Source organism: Syngnathus scovelli, chromosome 20 (assembly GCF_024217435.2).
Source record: "Syngnathus scovelli strain Florida chromosome 20, RoL_Ssco_1.2, whole genome shotgun sequence".
Taxonomy (NCBI): Eukaryota; Metazoa; Chordata; class Actinopteri; order Syngnathiformes; family Syngnathidae; genus Syngnathus; species Syngnathus scovelli.
This window is the reverse complement of record NC_090866.1, coordinates 11,430,714-11,445,436: the sequence shown is the minus strand read 5'-3', so window position 1 is coordinate 11,445,436 and position 14,723 is coordinate 11,430,714. Positions and strand designations below refer to the sequence as shown.

At 50.6% G+C, this 14,723-nt stretch overlaps 2 protein-coding genes across 5 annotated transcripts in view; both read right to left on the bottom strand.

The window, feature by feature from the left end:
* Window positions 1-38: 38 nt before the first annotated feature.
* zc3h14 (zinc finger CCCH-type containing 14) lies at window positions 39-4,426 on the bottom strand. Of its 2 annotated transcripts, none has more exons than XM_049757359.2 (17): window positions 4,261-4,426; window positions 3,969-4,011; window positions 3,650-3,764; window positions 3,521-3,561; window positions 3,315-3,441; window positions 2,898-3,204; window positions 2,650-2,828; window positions 2,465-2,565; window positions 2,242-2,388; window positions 2,086-2,166; window positions 1,869-2,001; window positions 1,559-1,755; window positions 1,341-1,479; window positions 1,128-1,273; window positions 972-1,054; window positions 794-900; window positions 39-556 (listed from the first exon to the last, which is right to left on the bottom strand). In XM_049757359.2, exons 1-17 carry the CDS (start codon window positions 4,294-4,296, stop codon window positions 553-555), a joined length of 1,986 nt encoding a protein of 661 aa, XP_049613316.1. In that variant the 5' UTR covers window positions 4,297-4,426; the 3' UTR covers window positions 39-552. The 2 variants fall into 2 exon arrangements, with proteins under 2 accessions (XP_049613316.1, XP_049613317.1); XM_049757360.2 differs by having other exon boundaries at window positions 2,650-2,825.
* A 5,885-nt stretch (window positions 4,427-10,311) lies between these two features.
* The window catches only part of chrna2b (cholinergic receptor, nicotinic, alpha 2b (neuronal)), a 31,478-nt gene continuing 27,066 nt past the window's right edge, over window positions 10,312-14,723 (bottom strand). For all 3 annotated transcript variants that reach the window (XM_068649255.1, XM_068649254.1, XM_049757982.2), the window contains 2 exons: window positions 14,117-14,337; window positions 10,312-13,054 (listed from right to left, as the gene is read on the bottom strand). The gene's annotated coding sequence lies outside the window, so the exon portion shown is untranslated. The remainder of the gene's footprint in view (window positions 13,055-14,116; window positions 14,338-14,723) is intronic.

Sequence of the window (14,723 nt, the reverse complement as noted above, 5' to 3'; positions counted from 1 at the left end):
TTGCTAGTATTTCCACTGGAATGATGTGACGACAGCTCTAACCATTCTTAAGGCAACATTTTTAATGATTTGGAAAAAAGAAAAACCACCTCAAATGCATACAAGCAGTTGGACCCATTTTTTCCATCACCAAATGTGGCAACGCACGCACAAAGCACTCCACTTATTCTTCAAGTTCAAAACCGTGGAGAGATTTCAAAAGCGGGAGCAAATTTGTACTTGATGAAACAAGGTGGCAGTATCCTACATGTGAAAATGGCATTAAAAAGAGGTTGAAGTTCAAATACACAAAAATGCTCCTTTTTTCCACTCATTTATAAATTCAGGAACATCATCCACAATGTCCTTCAACGAAAATAACATAAGACAGCAGAGGTTGTGTTCATTGCCGTTCCCCGCCTGGGATCAATGCAAAAATCTGCCTGGCAACTTAACAAAAGACGCATTTTGGAAAAAAACAATGCAACTACCAACGACGACAACAACGAATGAATTTGACGGCTTGACGGGACATCGGTCGTTGGCTCAAAGTGGAGTCGAGACGAGACTTCATTAGCTGGGAGAAAGAAAAACACGAGAACATTTAGTCAACGCTGTCGAGCGTCTCGGATGCACTTTCTTGCTGTTGGGCGGAATTTCCCCATGTGGCGGGCACAAAGGGGAAAAAAAAGATAGATCTTGCTGGCGTAGCCAAAATCACAATTCAATGCGCTCAAAATATTGACATCCAAATTGAAAAATCAGCACACATCAGGTTTCCGCCCGACAGCCACCACATTGGACACGGAAGCACCTGCTCTGCGTCTTGGTCCACTTGAGGGCGTGTCTCGGAGGGACGGACGCGTTGGGGTGGAAGAAGGTGCAGCCGTCGCGGTTACACTGGCCGGCGAAGTGACACGGCTGCCGGGGAAGAAAAACATTTTGGGAGGTGGCTCTCTCTCTCTCTCTCGCAAACACAAAGCGGGTGTTACCTTGGGATGATAAAAAGGGCAGTCCATCTTCTTGCACTGCGGGAAGAATCGGCACATGCTCACTGTTGGCGCTGGTGGCACCACTGGGAAAAATAAATAAAAAAGTTAGCGTGGGCAACACGACGTCCGGGGCGGCTCGCGGGGGTGGTGGAGCACCTGGCCTGGCGGGCGGGGCGGCGGCGGTGGCGCCCCTGCGGCTAACGTGGGTGTAGGGGCAGTCGGGCTTGCTGCACCTGGCGTCGTATTTGCAGTTGGGATGGATGAAGAGGCATTTGTCGCCAAATTTGCACGAGGGGAACGTCCTGCGGAAAAGGAAAAGAAAAGTTGTGGCCACTTCACAGCATTGTGACGTCTCTGTTTGGGACTCACTTGCAAGTTCTGGTCGGGTGATGGTAGGGACACTCGTCTCCGCTCTTGCACACCGGCCAGAATTTGCAGCGCTCCATCACTTTCGGCCTCTTGGAAGGCGCCGCGTCGTCGTCAAACATCTCCACGTCCATCTCGTCTTCTGTCCGACGAGACAACAACGGGAAACAAAAGCGTGAATGGCCATCGTCGCGGCGTCTCACCAGGTCGTGCTGGCGTACCTAATGAAGTGTCCATTGACGGGCCCCCGTGCGGCCTTTGAAGGACGCAGACTTTGGACTTGGCGGCGCGGGCGGACTTGGAAGGCGGCCTGACGTCGTCCAGCTCCATTTCGGACTCGGCCAGGTCCCCCAGCGGGCTCGGGACGCCCTCCAGCGTCACGATGAACTTGGGGCTGGCGGAGTTTTCCTTCTCCTTGCTGGTGAACAAGTGGAAAGACTCAAATCAAAGGCCGCGTCCCAGTATGACCCAATCGGAAGGGATTTTCAGAAAAGGCAAAAAAAAGAGGCCGTTGAACGTTGGCGCACACACCTAGCCTGCACGGTGCGCGGCAAAGCCGACTCGACTTTCTGTTTGCGCTCCGGCTGCCGACTTGCGCTGCCGTCCGCCGGCGGTCGACTCACGATGAAGGAGCGCGTGTCCGAGTGTTTGGCGTCGCCGCTCGCTGAGGAGAAAGCATAAGCAAAACGACGCAGCGTCAAACAAACTCTTGATTGTGAGGCCGACCCGATGGGAACGCAACACTCACCGTCGTCGTCGTCGGGCTTGTCTGGCTCGTTGCGCTGCGCCGAATCCGACGGCGCGTGCGAAGCCGCCGATCTAGCCGCGGCTGACGGCAAAGACGACATGCAAAGATTTTTCCGCAGTGAGCGAGTGCACGTCACGCACGAGTCGCGTGACATACCCAGAGTTCTGCCGGGCTGCTTTTCGGGCACGTACGACTGCCCCCCCCCGTGCAGGTGCTGCTGCGCCAGTTGGATGGCTGCCGTCATCTCCTCCTCCCTGGCCAGGCGGGCTCGAGGCGCCACGGGAACCGTCTGTCTCAGCGGCACTGCGGGCGGCGCCACGGCAATGTAAACGTGAAGAAGAAGAAGAAGAAGAGGAGGGGGAGGAGGGGCCGGACGTACGAGCTGGGAAGGATGTGGTCTTGTTGATGGAGTCCTGCGCCTCAGAGATGGCCTTCAGGATCAGATTCCTGTTGGCCTGCTTGGCCGGTGGGAGGGACGGCCTGAAACCATCCAACGGGAAGAGACGTCAAGTGGCAAGAAATATTTGTTTCTGGGAAAGGCAACCGAGAGGAAAGCAGACTGACTTGCGCTCCGGTTTAGACGGAAGCAGCACCCGACTGGACGGGCCTCGGCCGCCGTAGCCTTCCTCCTCCTCGTCCTCGTCCGCGTCGTCGCTTTCCTCGTCCGAGTCGCGGTTGACTCGCACCACCGAGCTGACCACGGGAGCCTTGCGTTTCCGCGACGACGACGACGACGACTCCTCCTGAAGATGGCAGACCACACGCTGACGGACACTTATTTCATTTCCTGAAAAAGATTTGAATGTCCGTACCTTGCTGTGGTCGCCTCTGGAGGTTCTGCGGCCGCTCCTGCTTTCTTGATGCCTCCCGTGCGACGACGATCCTTCGGCAGAGCGCTCCGCGTTGCCGAGCTTGCTGTGGCCCGGCCTGTAGAGTTCCAAGGAAGGTCGAGCGCCGCCGCGAGCTCCCCTGTGGGCGGCGGTGGCCTCCACGGGGTCCTCGCCGAAGTCGTCGTCCATCTCCGGCTTGATGTCGATGACCGCCTCGGACGGGAGGAGCTCCATGAGCGGCTTGACGGCCGACGTCAGGCGGGAGGAGCCCTTCTCCACGCTGCCCCTCCTGACAGGAAGTAAGAATCGCTCGGGTGAGCGGCTTTGTCGCCAAGCGAGCGCCTCAAAATTGCTGTTCGAGGAGTCAGTGCAGCCACGCGCATGTTTTTTTTCCCTCACCTGCTTTCGTGGGCGTAGCCGCGTGGATCCGATCGATCGGAGCGGGAGTTGGACTTGCAATCGTCCGTCCTGATCTCAGGGGCGCCGGCGACGAGCTGCTGCTCCTCCTGTTCGCCAGAGGCGGGCTCTGCAACGCATCGACCTCATTCAACTCTTCGGGGTCAAGCAAACACGCAGCGGGGAAAGCGACAAAGAGTGCGACCTACCCACGGCGACGGTTCTTAACTTCTCCAGGACGCCATGCAGCCTCAAATGAAGCAAGGGGGAAACCGTTAGTTGCTGCGCTGCGTTGCGCTGGGCTGACAACCAAACAATCTCTGTGGTCGTCATCATACCAGGCTGTGAACTTGATGGTGTTGTTTCCCAGGAAAAGCGACAGATCGTCCGCCATCTGCTGGGAGGTTTTCTTGTTGGCCACCATCACCATGATGTAGTCCGGAAGTTCCTCATCTGGAAAGACGGAGGCGGAAGTCACCAAACGGCATACCGAGATCATCAACACAAATACTTTTGTCATTTTATCTTCTTTTTTCCAACTGCACTATGCACAAGTTTACAGTACGTCTGTAAACGATATAAATGCGCATTGGGGCATTGTGCGTGGTCTTGGAACATCTTCAGGTTCGTGAGATCATCATGTGACGTACGACTTACCTATGTATGCTCCGAGATCTTGAAGCTTTCCTTTAATAGCAGCCTGCAAAGAGTGGCACAGCACAACCATGAATAAAGCGAAGGCCAATTCTGCTTCCCTCTTCTCCCATTAAAGCACATGGTGTTGGGAAAACACAATAAACAGATGAAGAAACAACCCGAACGCCGTGTTGCCATTTTGCTGCTCGCCAAGCAACCAATGCAACATGCTAAGCGCATTTTAGCGAGCGCAATTATCTGCTTCTATTCGCAATTTTCACGTCAACTCATCTCGTGTGCTCATGCGACTCACTCTTATTTTCTTGCTTATTTCTGCCCCTATCTCCATAACTGAGCTTTCGACGGAAAGTGGACGTGGACGAGTTGAAAAGGGAGCAAAGTAGTAAGCAGCTAGCTACAACAGCTAAGAACCAGAATTGACGTAAAAGGGGGGTCACGTGATCAACGACGGAAGCCGGGATGAGCCAAATGCGCAGTCCAAACAGTCGCACGAAGTCATGACGGGCTTGCTTTGCTTTTAAATTTGAAATTGAAGGTAAAATAATTCAAATGATCATTTTTAATAATGATGAATTTCTTATTGTATTTTATTATGTGAAACCTGTTTAGTAATGCACGGAAACTTAGAACGAGCTTGTACTTCTCATACTAACCACAAGATGGCAGCAAAAGCAAGGAAATACTCATTTGGGTTCATTTGATGGAATTGCTTGGTTCTGGAACGGATGATGATGATCTCATACACTGTCTGGTAAACAATCACCACGTTTGAGGAAGTAAATGCATCAATAAAATGATTGCATGTGTATTGAAAGACACTTTATGTCAACTGAAAGAATAATTAGCTTCCCGTGCTGTGTTAATATCCATGCGAGTTGGTTATGAAAGATCGTTTCCTGTTTTGGAGCATTTCACTGGCAGGCCAACAATGGAGGAAAGGATCTGGCCGGCTGTCTAGACAAACGTCTCACACCAACAAGTCTGCTCGTCTGTCTGTCTGTCTGTTAGTCTGTTTGCTTTGTTCACACACAGTTGGTGCTCCTCGAGGCAGGCGTGCGTCTCTTACAAATAAGCTTTGGAATCGAGCGGCCATGATGTCGTTGGCTATCTCGGCATCCTACCCACCGCGATGGAAGACATGAAAGCAGCGATAACTCCATTTAGCACTTTCACCTGTCTTGAGTAGGAATTGCCACCTCTGTCAATCACCGATGTCAGTGAAGTTGCACTAACATGTTTTTACCACTCAGCGGCAGTACAACTAACCCTGAACTACAACCACGAGTGACCTTTTGACCTGATGGCCCTTAGAGGTCACCTGATGGGAAATAGACAAACAGACAACATGTGCACCAAAGGCTGCAGGACCCAATGTATTCAGTCACAAATAGTATCTACAAGCAGCACATGAAAAAAAACAGACTTGGAAAAGCTAAGTCGACAAGTGCGCTGAGTAGAATATTGTGCAGACGAGGTGGGCTTCATCATGGCATTATGCAAATGGCTGTCAATTGAAGTGCAGATGAAAAGCTCTCACTGAACGCATGGCGGGCTCACCACCACACACTAACGCACGCACGCACGCACGCACGCACGCACGTACGCACACACTGGGTGTCAGAAGCATAAAGATCAGCTCAGAGCCCGCTGGTGTAAATCCTGCCCGACAGGACTGCTGAGATAGCTGCTGCGTCCACGGCAACGCTCACTCGCTCGCCTCGCGCCTCGCCTCGCCTGCCCGCCTCTTTTCAGTCCACACGGCAACAAAGCTCAACGCCGTCCACCAATCAGCACGCTGCAAAGGTGACAGGCCGCGGCCAGGTCCTCCTTTGTCGCTATGGCGGCTCTTGCCTCTTATTTTTCCCTTGTTTTGGATCTTCCATAACAAGGGAGACATCAAGCAACATGCGGCCACTTTTCGTCTTGGATTGGCGACACGGTGGCTCCATCCAGACGTGTGCGTGTGTGCGTGAGTGCGTGCGTGCGTGCGAGACGGCAGTTTTATTGAATTTGCACTTCTGTATTTGCATGAGTCTATTTGTCAGGGCGTCTGCACGCCAGCCGAGTTGACGACATTGTGATGGTGTCATGGGTTACGTTTGTCAATAGAACATTTCTGCTTACACAGAAAGAAATCATCCTCCACTATAATATAATACATAACAATAACGACACCTGTCTATACCCCCAAATGCTAATGTTAGCTTAGCTATGGTCCACAGTCTCCACTTGGCTGCAGCGCTCCCCTGATTGTCTCCTCAAATGCGATTTGTCTCCTTACCAGCAAGCCGCAAGGCCTAAAATTGAGTCACGTGACTGGAGTCCCTCCATGTCAATTAGCGGCAGATTTTCACTATTTGCGGCAGGACTTGCTCCCTAAGGTGGGGGGGGGGGGGGGGGGGCTGACTTTATCACTATCGTGTCACACTTCAGGACCAATTGATCACGCGATGCTTGCCGTTGATATAATGACGTGACTAAAGTTGACGTTTGTTGAGGCGAGACATGCCGTCACACTGGATTTATCGTGCGCGGGTCCTGGGGTGACCTCACTTGCCCGCGAGTGTACGTGCGTGCGTGCGTGTTGCTAGCGAAGCCTGCCGGAGTCCATCTGGACCCTTCCGCGCGTGCCAAAAAAACAATAGCCCCCGTCCTTCCTCTCGTCACCTCTCGTGTCTTTGTCACCGTTGTTAACAAAATTCTAATAATCATTCAAGCCCTCTGTGCTTGTCGTTGCTTTTGTCTGACTCAAATTCGTCACCTCCACGCTGCCAAAAAGAACACGTTGACTCATGTTTTGGGACAAAGAGGGATGGAAAAGACAAAGGAGCGCATGCCTACTCAAATCACGGATAAGCCTGCAATTTGTATTTTTATTTGCGTATTTTTCTGGCCTTGAATCAAAAAGCAGTAGGAAAGGATTGAATAGTTCCAAACACGGCCGACAGTCCGCGTTTACATTTCACTGGGTGGTTATATGTCAAAAAAACAAACAAACACTATGGGCGGGTTCAAAGGTCATTGTGCCGAAGCATTCGGCACGTCCAGCGAGCAGTAAATTTAGCTGGCGAGTCATCTCCTCACATGGCAGCGCAGCCATTTTTCCCACGGCCGTCTGTCCTCGACAGTTGGCCGGACAGGTGTTCGTCTTTCGCCGCCCGCTCGCTTTCGCTCGACGGGGCCCGAGTGACCTTGACCCCCCCGCGCCAGTGCAACATTCAAGTGGCCGCTGTTTACATTGCTACTGGCGCTAAAAAGGAGGCCAGCGGCTTGTTTGGACTGCGTCTTTCTATTTCTTTTTCCTTTTGAGATGAAAAGAAGACTTAAAAAGCGTTGCACTTGTTGCTCGGCGAAACTGGCGGGAAAGGAGGTCAATGACAATTGGCCAACGGCATGACGCAAACATGAAGTCAAATCACTGGGAGGATTAGCAGACAAGTGCTCCGTAATCCTGCCACAAAAAACACCGTCTTGGCCTGCCTCCAAAGCTAAAGACAGATGGCATTTCAGCGCTCCCATCCCTGACATGACCTTTCGTCTTGACCCCGACGCGCAAGTGCACCCCCCCCCCATCCCTTTTTCCCAATTTTGCCTGGGTGGGAGCGCACGCCTGGAATCCGCGGAGCGTGGCTTTACTTGTGGCGTTAGGGCGTGCACACGGACAGCTGCTGGTTATGAGTTTACTTCTGGCATACCGCCGGTCGCGCACACTCCTACATATGTGTGCGTTGATAAGCACGCACGGGATTGTAGCCAAGCAATGTGCTGCATGTGCATGTGCATGTGCATGTGCATGTGCATGTGCATGTGCATGTGCGCGCGCCGCTTTTCTTGACACAGCTTGTGTAGCGGTTGTGCAACTTGTGGCCATCAGATTGTGTTTATCGCAACAAAGCAGCTAATCGTGCTAATGGCGAGCCGAGAAAGATACTGACAAAAAAAATGCTATCCGTAACAAATACAGAGAAGCAGTAGCGAGATTGCTATTGCTAATGATTGAAAACCGACACACGATGCTAAATCGATCGAGTTTTGTATTTTAAATCGCTCCATCTTTGCTGGTGTCAAATAATATGGCAAGCCAAGTGGGCGTCTTGGTCCGTTATTGCACAATGCAGGCAAGCTATGGCTCTGCTAGCAACGAAAACAAGAAGAGATGCGATAAGAGCGCAGATAACCTCGCTTGGCACGCCGCTAAGCTATTTTGGGACGTGTGGGCTCGGGAAAAACAGGATATCCACCCTTGTTTTTGACAAAGGCATGAAAAAAACCCCATTGTTTTCAATGCGGCAGCAACAAGTCGTCGTTTCGCAGCAAGAAGCTCCGAAGCAGCGTTTTGTTATGTGCTTTTGTTTACTTTAAAACAACTGGGAACAGTCACGCTAGCATTGATGCTAACGCTTGTGCTGAGCCTTGCAGCTCTGCAACGCGTGACCTCGACCGTGACCGAATGACCTCAGAAAGGCCTTCGTCACGTGCGGCGAGGCAAAAGTGCGTCAGTAGCGTGTCGCTGGGGTAACAAAGCGGCCTCCGTGACGGAACGCTCGTTCCACTACCGGTCCGTCCGGTTCGGTTTTCTGCCGAGCGCAAAAACAAGCTTATTTTGGGCGCATTTATGTTACGCAAAACAACGTCACGGGGGGGGGGGGGGGGGGGGGGGATCACGTGCCTTTAATTGCTCACCTGACAACGCATGCTTGAGTCACAATTTTGTTGGGACGGGTGGAAAAATAGGATGGCCATAACATTACGAGTAACATTGTTCAACCCCTCTTTTTTGTCAATGCAGCCCCCCAAAAAGTTTCCCGGCAGGCCTCATCCTACTGCACTTGTTTGCGGACATCTGCTGCCATGTCCAAATATTGTTTTTGGCCAGCTGCTGGTCCACAACAGATCGCAGGGGCTATTTTTAGAGCAACGGGAGACGGCTGCATTAACACGTAAAACAATGTGTGTGTGTGTGTGGGGGGGGGGGGGGGGGGGGGGCCTGCAACTGGCCGAGCGCACGAGTGCCACGACGGGTCAACGGGGACGAGAATAGTCATCGCGTACGCTAAAGAGTTAACTCCAAAATGTGATGCTTGCTTGGAGGTTCATTCGCAGCTGCGGTCAGAGGTGGCAAAGGTAATTCATGACTTGCTGTAATTGATTAGTAATCCAAGGTACCACCGTCCTGCTCTCACTGCTCATGTCGCCACAAATCATACGTGACCAGTCGGGTTCGGCAGGTTATTTATTTACGAGCGTGCGTCTTGTGACATGAGAAGCGGTGACATCAGCGTTCGGTGACGCAACAAGGCGAGGCCTTCGTGAGATTGAAATTACGCTAATTGGCGCATGACGCCGGTGAATAATGAGCTTGATAAATCAAATTAAAGCAATCATGCATGTCAGTGCACATTCATTAGACAAATGCTAACAAGCAATTTGAATGATCATTTGGGAAGAGTAGCAAGATGCTAGCATGCTAACAGCTAAGATGTCTGTATTTGGTGGTGGCGGAGAAGTAGACAGGAAGTAAGGGTGGCACCTCACTTCCTGCCAGGATGCACCTCCTGCATTATGTGCACACCAAGTGCAGATCATCGCTTCCATTTTTTTCCATGACATGATGTCCTCCAATAAATAGATGTTGGCCAAATTGGAAAAAAAAAAACATAATAATGGCATCACTTGCCACGTCGGGCACGCCTGGCAGGTTGCACATGACAACACGTCGCGGAGGCACCGCTCGAGCGCGAGCTACGTTGGACGACAAACACAAAACAAAAAGTGTAGGAGTAGAGAAGATAGAGAGCGGGCGGGCGGGCGGGCGGCCTATCACGAGGGCGTCGCCCCCATGAGTGGAGAACACACACGCCTTTGTTGAGGCACTGTGTGAAAAAGCGCTGAGCCAAGCACAAGCTCGCTACTCCCCACCACTGTTTTTTTTTTTCCTCCCTCAGGACACACACACACACACACACACACACACACACACACACAAATGCATACTTGTGTGCATTTAGCAGTGATCTCAGGGGACAAAGCATTCTCTTGTGCTCCAGGCAGAGACTCACAGCGGCTCCATTGTGGGGCCGAATCGGACTTTGTGGATATGTTAGCGTTAGCGTTACGAGTCGTGACACCGTTTAAGTGAAAAGAAATATGGCTTGTAAATTTAACACGCAAGAGACCCTGGCAAATTTGAATGATGTCCCCCTCTGCCCCCAAAAATTGAGAAACTGTCAATCTAACACAACCGATGCATCTTCCGCTGTTTACGTTTGAGCTACAACATGGCTGGCTGCATTATGGCCCACCGGGTCACTGGAGGAACAAAGAAAAACAAAGGAGGCTCCACTTTGAGTTGTTCATAAAGTTTTAATGAAAAAAAAGGAACAAAACAAAACAGCAAAAAGTACCCACGGAACAAGAGAAGAAATGATGAGATTGTAAGATTTGGCAGAGCCAAGCTCTTATGTACAGCATATTGCACTAGAAAACAAAGAGCCAAGCCACCTCGCCCGCTTTGTCCCAAAGACAACACGCCGGCCGACGACGCGCCAAGCAAACAACAAACTGCTACATCTGGACCGGGCCTCGCAAAATGTCTGACAGTGTGAAATCATTGAGACCACTTTGGAACAACCCCCTTTTCCAAAAATTAAAAAAAAGAACACACTTGCACACAAACAAGCCAGAAAAAAAAAAAAAGAGGCTCCACTGTTCAGTTCATGTATGGACAGAGATCACATGGTCCCCCCCCCCCACCCCCTTCGGTAAATTACATTCAAAAAACCTTTTATGATACAGATTGTTTTTTCTTTCTTCTTCGTATAATCAGGAATGTCGCACATGCATTTTTTTCTTTTCTCCATTTACATCGATTGAAAAAAAGCCCTTGAACTGAGAGTGACACAGTAGACTTATCCAAAATGTTTTCATATATTTAAAAAAAAAAAAAAGCCACAACGTTAAAAAAAAAAAAAAAAAAAAAAAGCCATCGTAGAAAAAAAAAATCTGCATCAGAGTGGCTCGGTTGGTTCAATTCAGGTTAGAAAAATTGAAAAAGCCTCAATAGAAATGGTGTCAAATTCGTATCCAACTTGTTGTATAAAAGGAGGGGGAAAAAATAAAAAATCAGCACGCGACAACAGTTTGGATGCCGTCGGAATATGAAAAGAAGACACCCAAGGCTCCATTGAAAGAAAGAGTATGTGATAGATAATACTGGGCACCGGTGGTGACTCATTCCTCCTCGTCCAGCGTCTTACAAAATCAGAGTAGGAAGTTCAGCACGGCAGTAGAAAAAAAAAACATTACAACAACAGTTTGTTTGTACAGTGCGTGTTGACAGCAAAGAGTCAAAATGTGTGGCGGGGGAAAAAAAAAGTGGCACCGCGCCTCGTGGGTGGGGCGAGCCCGCACGCACGCCAGGCTCGCAGTTGTGTTCCTCACAAGGCACGTTTTCGTAACATTTTGATTGTCCGTTGAGTTGCCCTCGCCAGGCACATGGCTTTCGTTGGGGGGGGCGGCCATTTTGCGACGCACGTGAGAGATTTTTTTTTCAAATTATTATTAGCAAAACAAGCTCATTCATTACAGGTTGTAATTGTGGAAGAATGACAAAATAGTAGAAAAAGGTGGTCATATTGCCATAACAAAGATGACACTTCAAGTTTTGATATCGTGAGAATAAAGTCGAAAGGTTCGTCGTGTCGTCAATTGGTACAGCCCTGTGAGGAATTGTTCAAAACGGATGGGATGCCCGCTCGCGTCCCTCCTGGCCAAACTCGATACACATCAACGCCGCCAACGACTACGACTGTACAACACGCCAAGCTAGCGCCTGTACGCTAGCAAATGTACACCGTAAATAAATAAGGAAATAAATAAACAAAATGAATTTCGGGAGGTCGAGGAGAGAAACCCGACATCGTGTTAAGCTGGGCTAACGGGAAAGAACAAATTGGCTCAGCGTTCGGTGTTTGCAGGAAACAAACGGCGAGGATCTCTGAGAACCAAACGCGGAGGTCTCAGAAAAGAAAATATCTGAAGAAAAAAGCATCAGACAGTCAAGTAATCATAACAATCAACACAAATCATCAGTGTCGGCAAATTGGCTCAAAAACAAACAAAAAAAAGAGTGGTGGGGTCAAAGCGGGCTCCACGTCGACCGATGCCATCATTTTGCCTGATTGTCTGTCAGACGTTTCCGGAAGATTAACCAGAGCGCCGCCCGCAGGTCGGGCTCGGTACTGCCGTTTTCAACATCAGCCATCGGTGCGCGCGTAGCCCGCTTCGAGAGAATATTGCTCGTCGCCTCACTCCAAAGATTGTCCCGAGAAGTTTGAGAGGCGAAAGCTTCCCGGCGGTTGTGATTGTTTACGTGATTCCCTGACTGCACAATCGCAAAATGTCCGCCGCCGTCGTCGTCAGGTAACTTCAAGTAGGATGACGGTCGGATGGCGAGACACCATCAAATGAGCCGGCGGTTGTGGAAGAGTCCAACAAGGGGAAGCTGAGGGCTTGGATGCCAGGGGGAAAAAACAAAACCAAAAAAGTTTTCTTTCTCCTCGATGCGGCGGCGGCGGGGGACAATCATAAGGCATTCCCGGCCGGGGCCGACCATCCCAGTTCACGTCCGAGAACAAAATCAAGAGCTGTACAAAATAGGTCATCTGGCGAGTCATATTTCCAAAATATCTCTTCAAACTCAATGGCTTCTTCTTGAACAAGAAAAAGGGGGAAATAGGAGGGGAGACCCCCCCCCCCCACCCGGCAAAAAAAAAAAAAATGCCATCAGCCTCCGTCCAGCGGTGACCAGAGTTTTTTTTCTTCTCAATCGCTTCTTCATCAAAACAAAAAAAGCAAAAATCAGAAACCCGTGTTCCATCTTACAGTGCCATCTCTAACAAGTCCGCTGCCTTGACAGTGGGGGGAGAAAGATGCGGCGGCCGGGCCCAGGGGGGGGCTCTTCATCTGTGCTCTCGGGGCACCGGGCGCGGCGCCGCCGGCGGCGGCCTGGGGAAGAAGAGGAAGCCAAACACGGCCATGGTGAGCCGCATCCAGGCGGGTAGGTTTTGCCTCTGCTGCTGCAGGAACTGGCAGGAAAAAAAAACAATTTGGTCCAGAAGCTTAGGCGGTGAAAAAACAAATGAGGACGTGCCATGTTTGCGTGCGGGAGGGAGGAAACCAGTCGCTCCGGTTTCTTGGCATGAGCGCCAGTCTACGGCGCCTTTTGCTTGACGGGCCGTTTCAAAGTAAACGCGGCGAAACCGTTAGCATATTGCCAGGCTTTGACATTTTTCTTGAGGCATTCCTTGTTTTGACTATTTGTAGCAGACACAAAATCTTCAGGCGTCTCATCTCATCTCATCTCACTCATCTCCAAATGTTGCACCCCGTTGCGTAAGCCAGCTTGCTTTGCTCTCTTAGCTTGCTAAGATCAAGGGGCCGAGCTGCCGCCAGCCCGCCAAAAGCTATTTGATGCCCATTGGAACACTAATTGACCTTAATTCAACTTTGCTGAGTTTATTTAAACAATCGTTTCCAAAATCCCATTACAGGCTAAATTAGGGGTGTCCAAAGTTGGGCCAATAAAGAATGTTAAGTGTACTTTTAAGGGATTTGGCTCTCATCCCTGCTTTCAACCTGGAGGACACTGTGTGCTCCTCTGTTATCTATTTATTTATTCATTTTGATTGATTGCAGCATGCAAAAGTAATGGATCCAATTTGCAAAATCACAAAACTGTGGCTAAAAGAATGCGCACAGGCAAGTGATTGCGTTTATTAGCGCCAGAAGGGGACAACGTCCAGGCAAGCCAGACCACGGCCAGCACAAGCGAGCTATTGTGGCCCGTCGCCGTCAAGTTGCTGACGATGAGCGGGAGGTTATTTTTAGATGAGCGCAGAAACAGAGAAACGATTGCATTTGCTCTCTCAATCTTTGTCTTTCTTCAACTCCCCCCCCCCCCTCCTTTTGCGTAACCACACCTTGTTGTCTGTCAAGTGGCTGAGCACAAAACGCAGCAGATAAAACCACGAGTCCTCCTCCAGACGCTCATGAAGCAACTTTGCGAGTGTGTATGGTAAGAGTGATGACCCAGCCCGCCCCCACGTGCCCCCACCCCACCCTAATATTGTGGCTCTGAACTCGCTTACCACATCAATGTGATCCTGTTGGAACTTGTCTCCCATCTCCCGGAGTTTCTGTCCAATTTGCCTCTCCACGCTCAATGCCGCTTCCCGCTGGCCGGGCCTCTCTGCCATCCGGTCGTCCCCCTCTCGCCGCCGCCGCCTCTCGCGTTCCGTCGCGGCGGCGGCCGGCCTCGCTCCCCGGTCCTCCAGTTCCACGGGAAAGCGCCAGCGCAAGGCGGCGTTGCCTAGGAGGAAAAGCATCAGGCGTACTGAGAGGCTCCCAAATGTGAAGGCAGAGCAAATGAAACAATTGTTGTTTTTTTAGAACAGGTTTGAGCAATTCCTTAGGCGGATGGAAACATTTGACCTTGCACAAGAAAAGAGCAGCCGGAAAAACATCTCATTAACGCCTCAGTGAACTCGCTTTCTTTCCACGGGCGATGTCACCGAGTTTACCCGTTGCCTCCAGCGTGTCTTTTTGCGGTCATGCCTCTCAGGGGGAATTTTCTGTTTTTGGGGTTGTTGTTTTTTTTTTTCCCTTGTCATGTGCTGAATACCTCGCAAATGAGTGTGAAATTGGGACGCGGCCAAGGGTCCGGGTTTCGACGGCTAACGGCGGCCAGACGAGCTG

What these genes read in the sequence shown, in the direction of transcription:
- zc3h14 (XM_049757359.2), bottom strand. Translation starts at nt 4,296, where the DNA reads ATGGAGATAGGGGCAGAAATAAGCAAGAAAATAAGA. An exon ending in CCGTCTAAACCGGAGCGCAA is followed by an intron (nt 2,566 to 2,649) that starts GTCAGTCTGCTT and finishes GGATGGTTTCAG; the next exon opens with GCCGTCCCTCCCACCGGCCA. An exon ending in CAAGCCCGACGACGACGACG is followed by an intron (nt 2,002 to 2,085) that starts GTGAGTGTTGCG and finishes CTTTCTCCTCAG; the next exon opens with CGAGCGGCGACGCCAAACAC.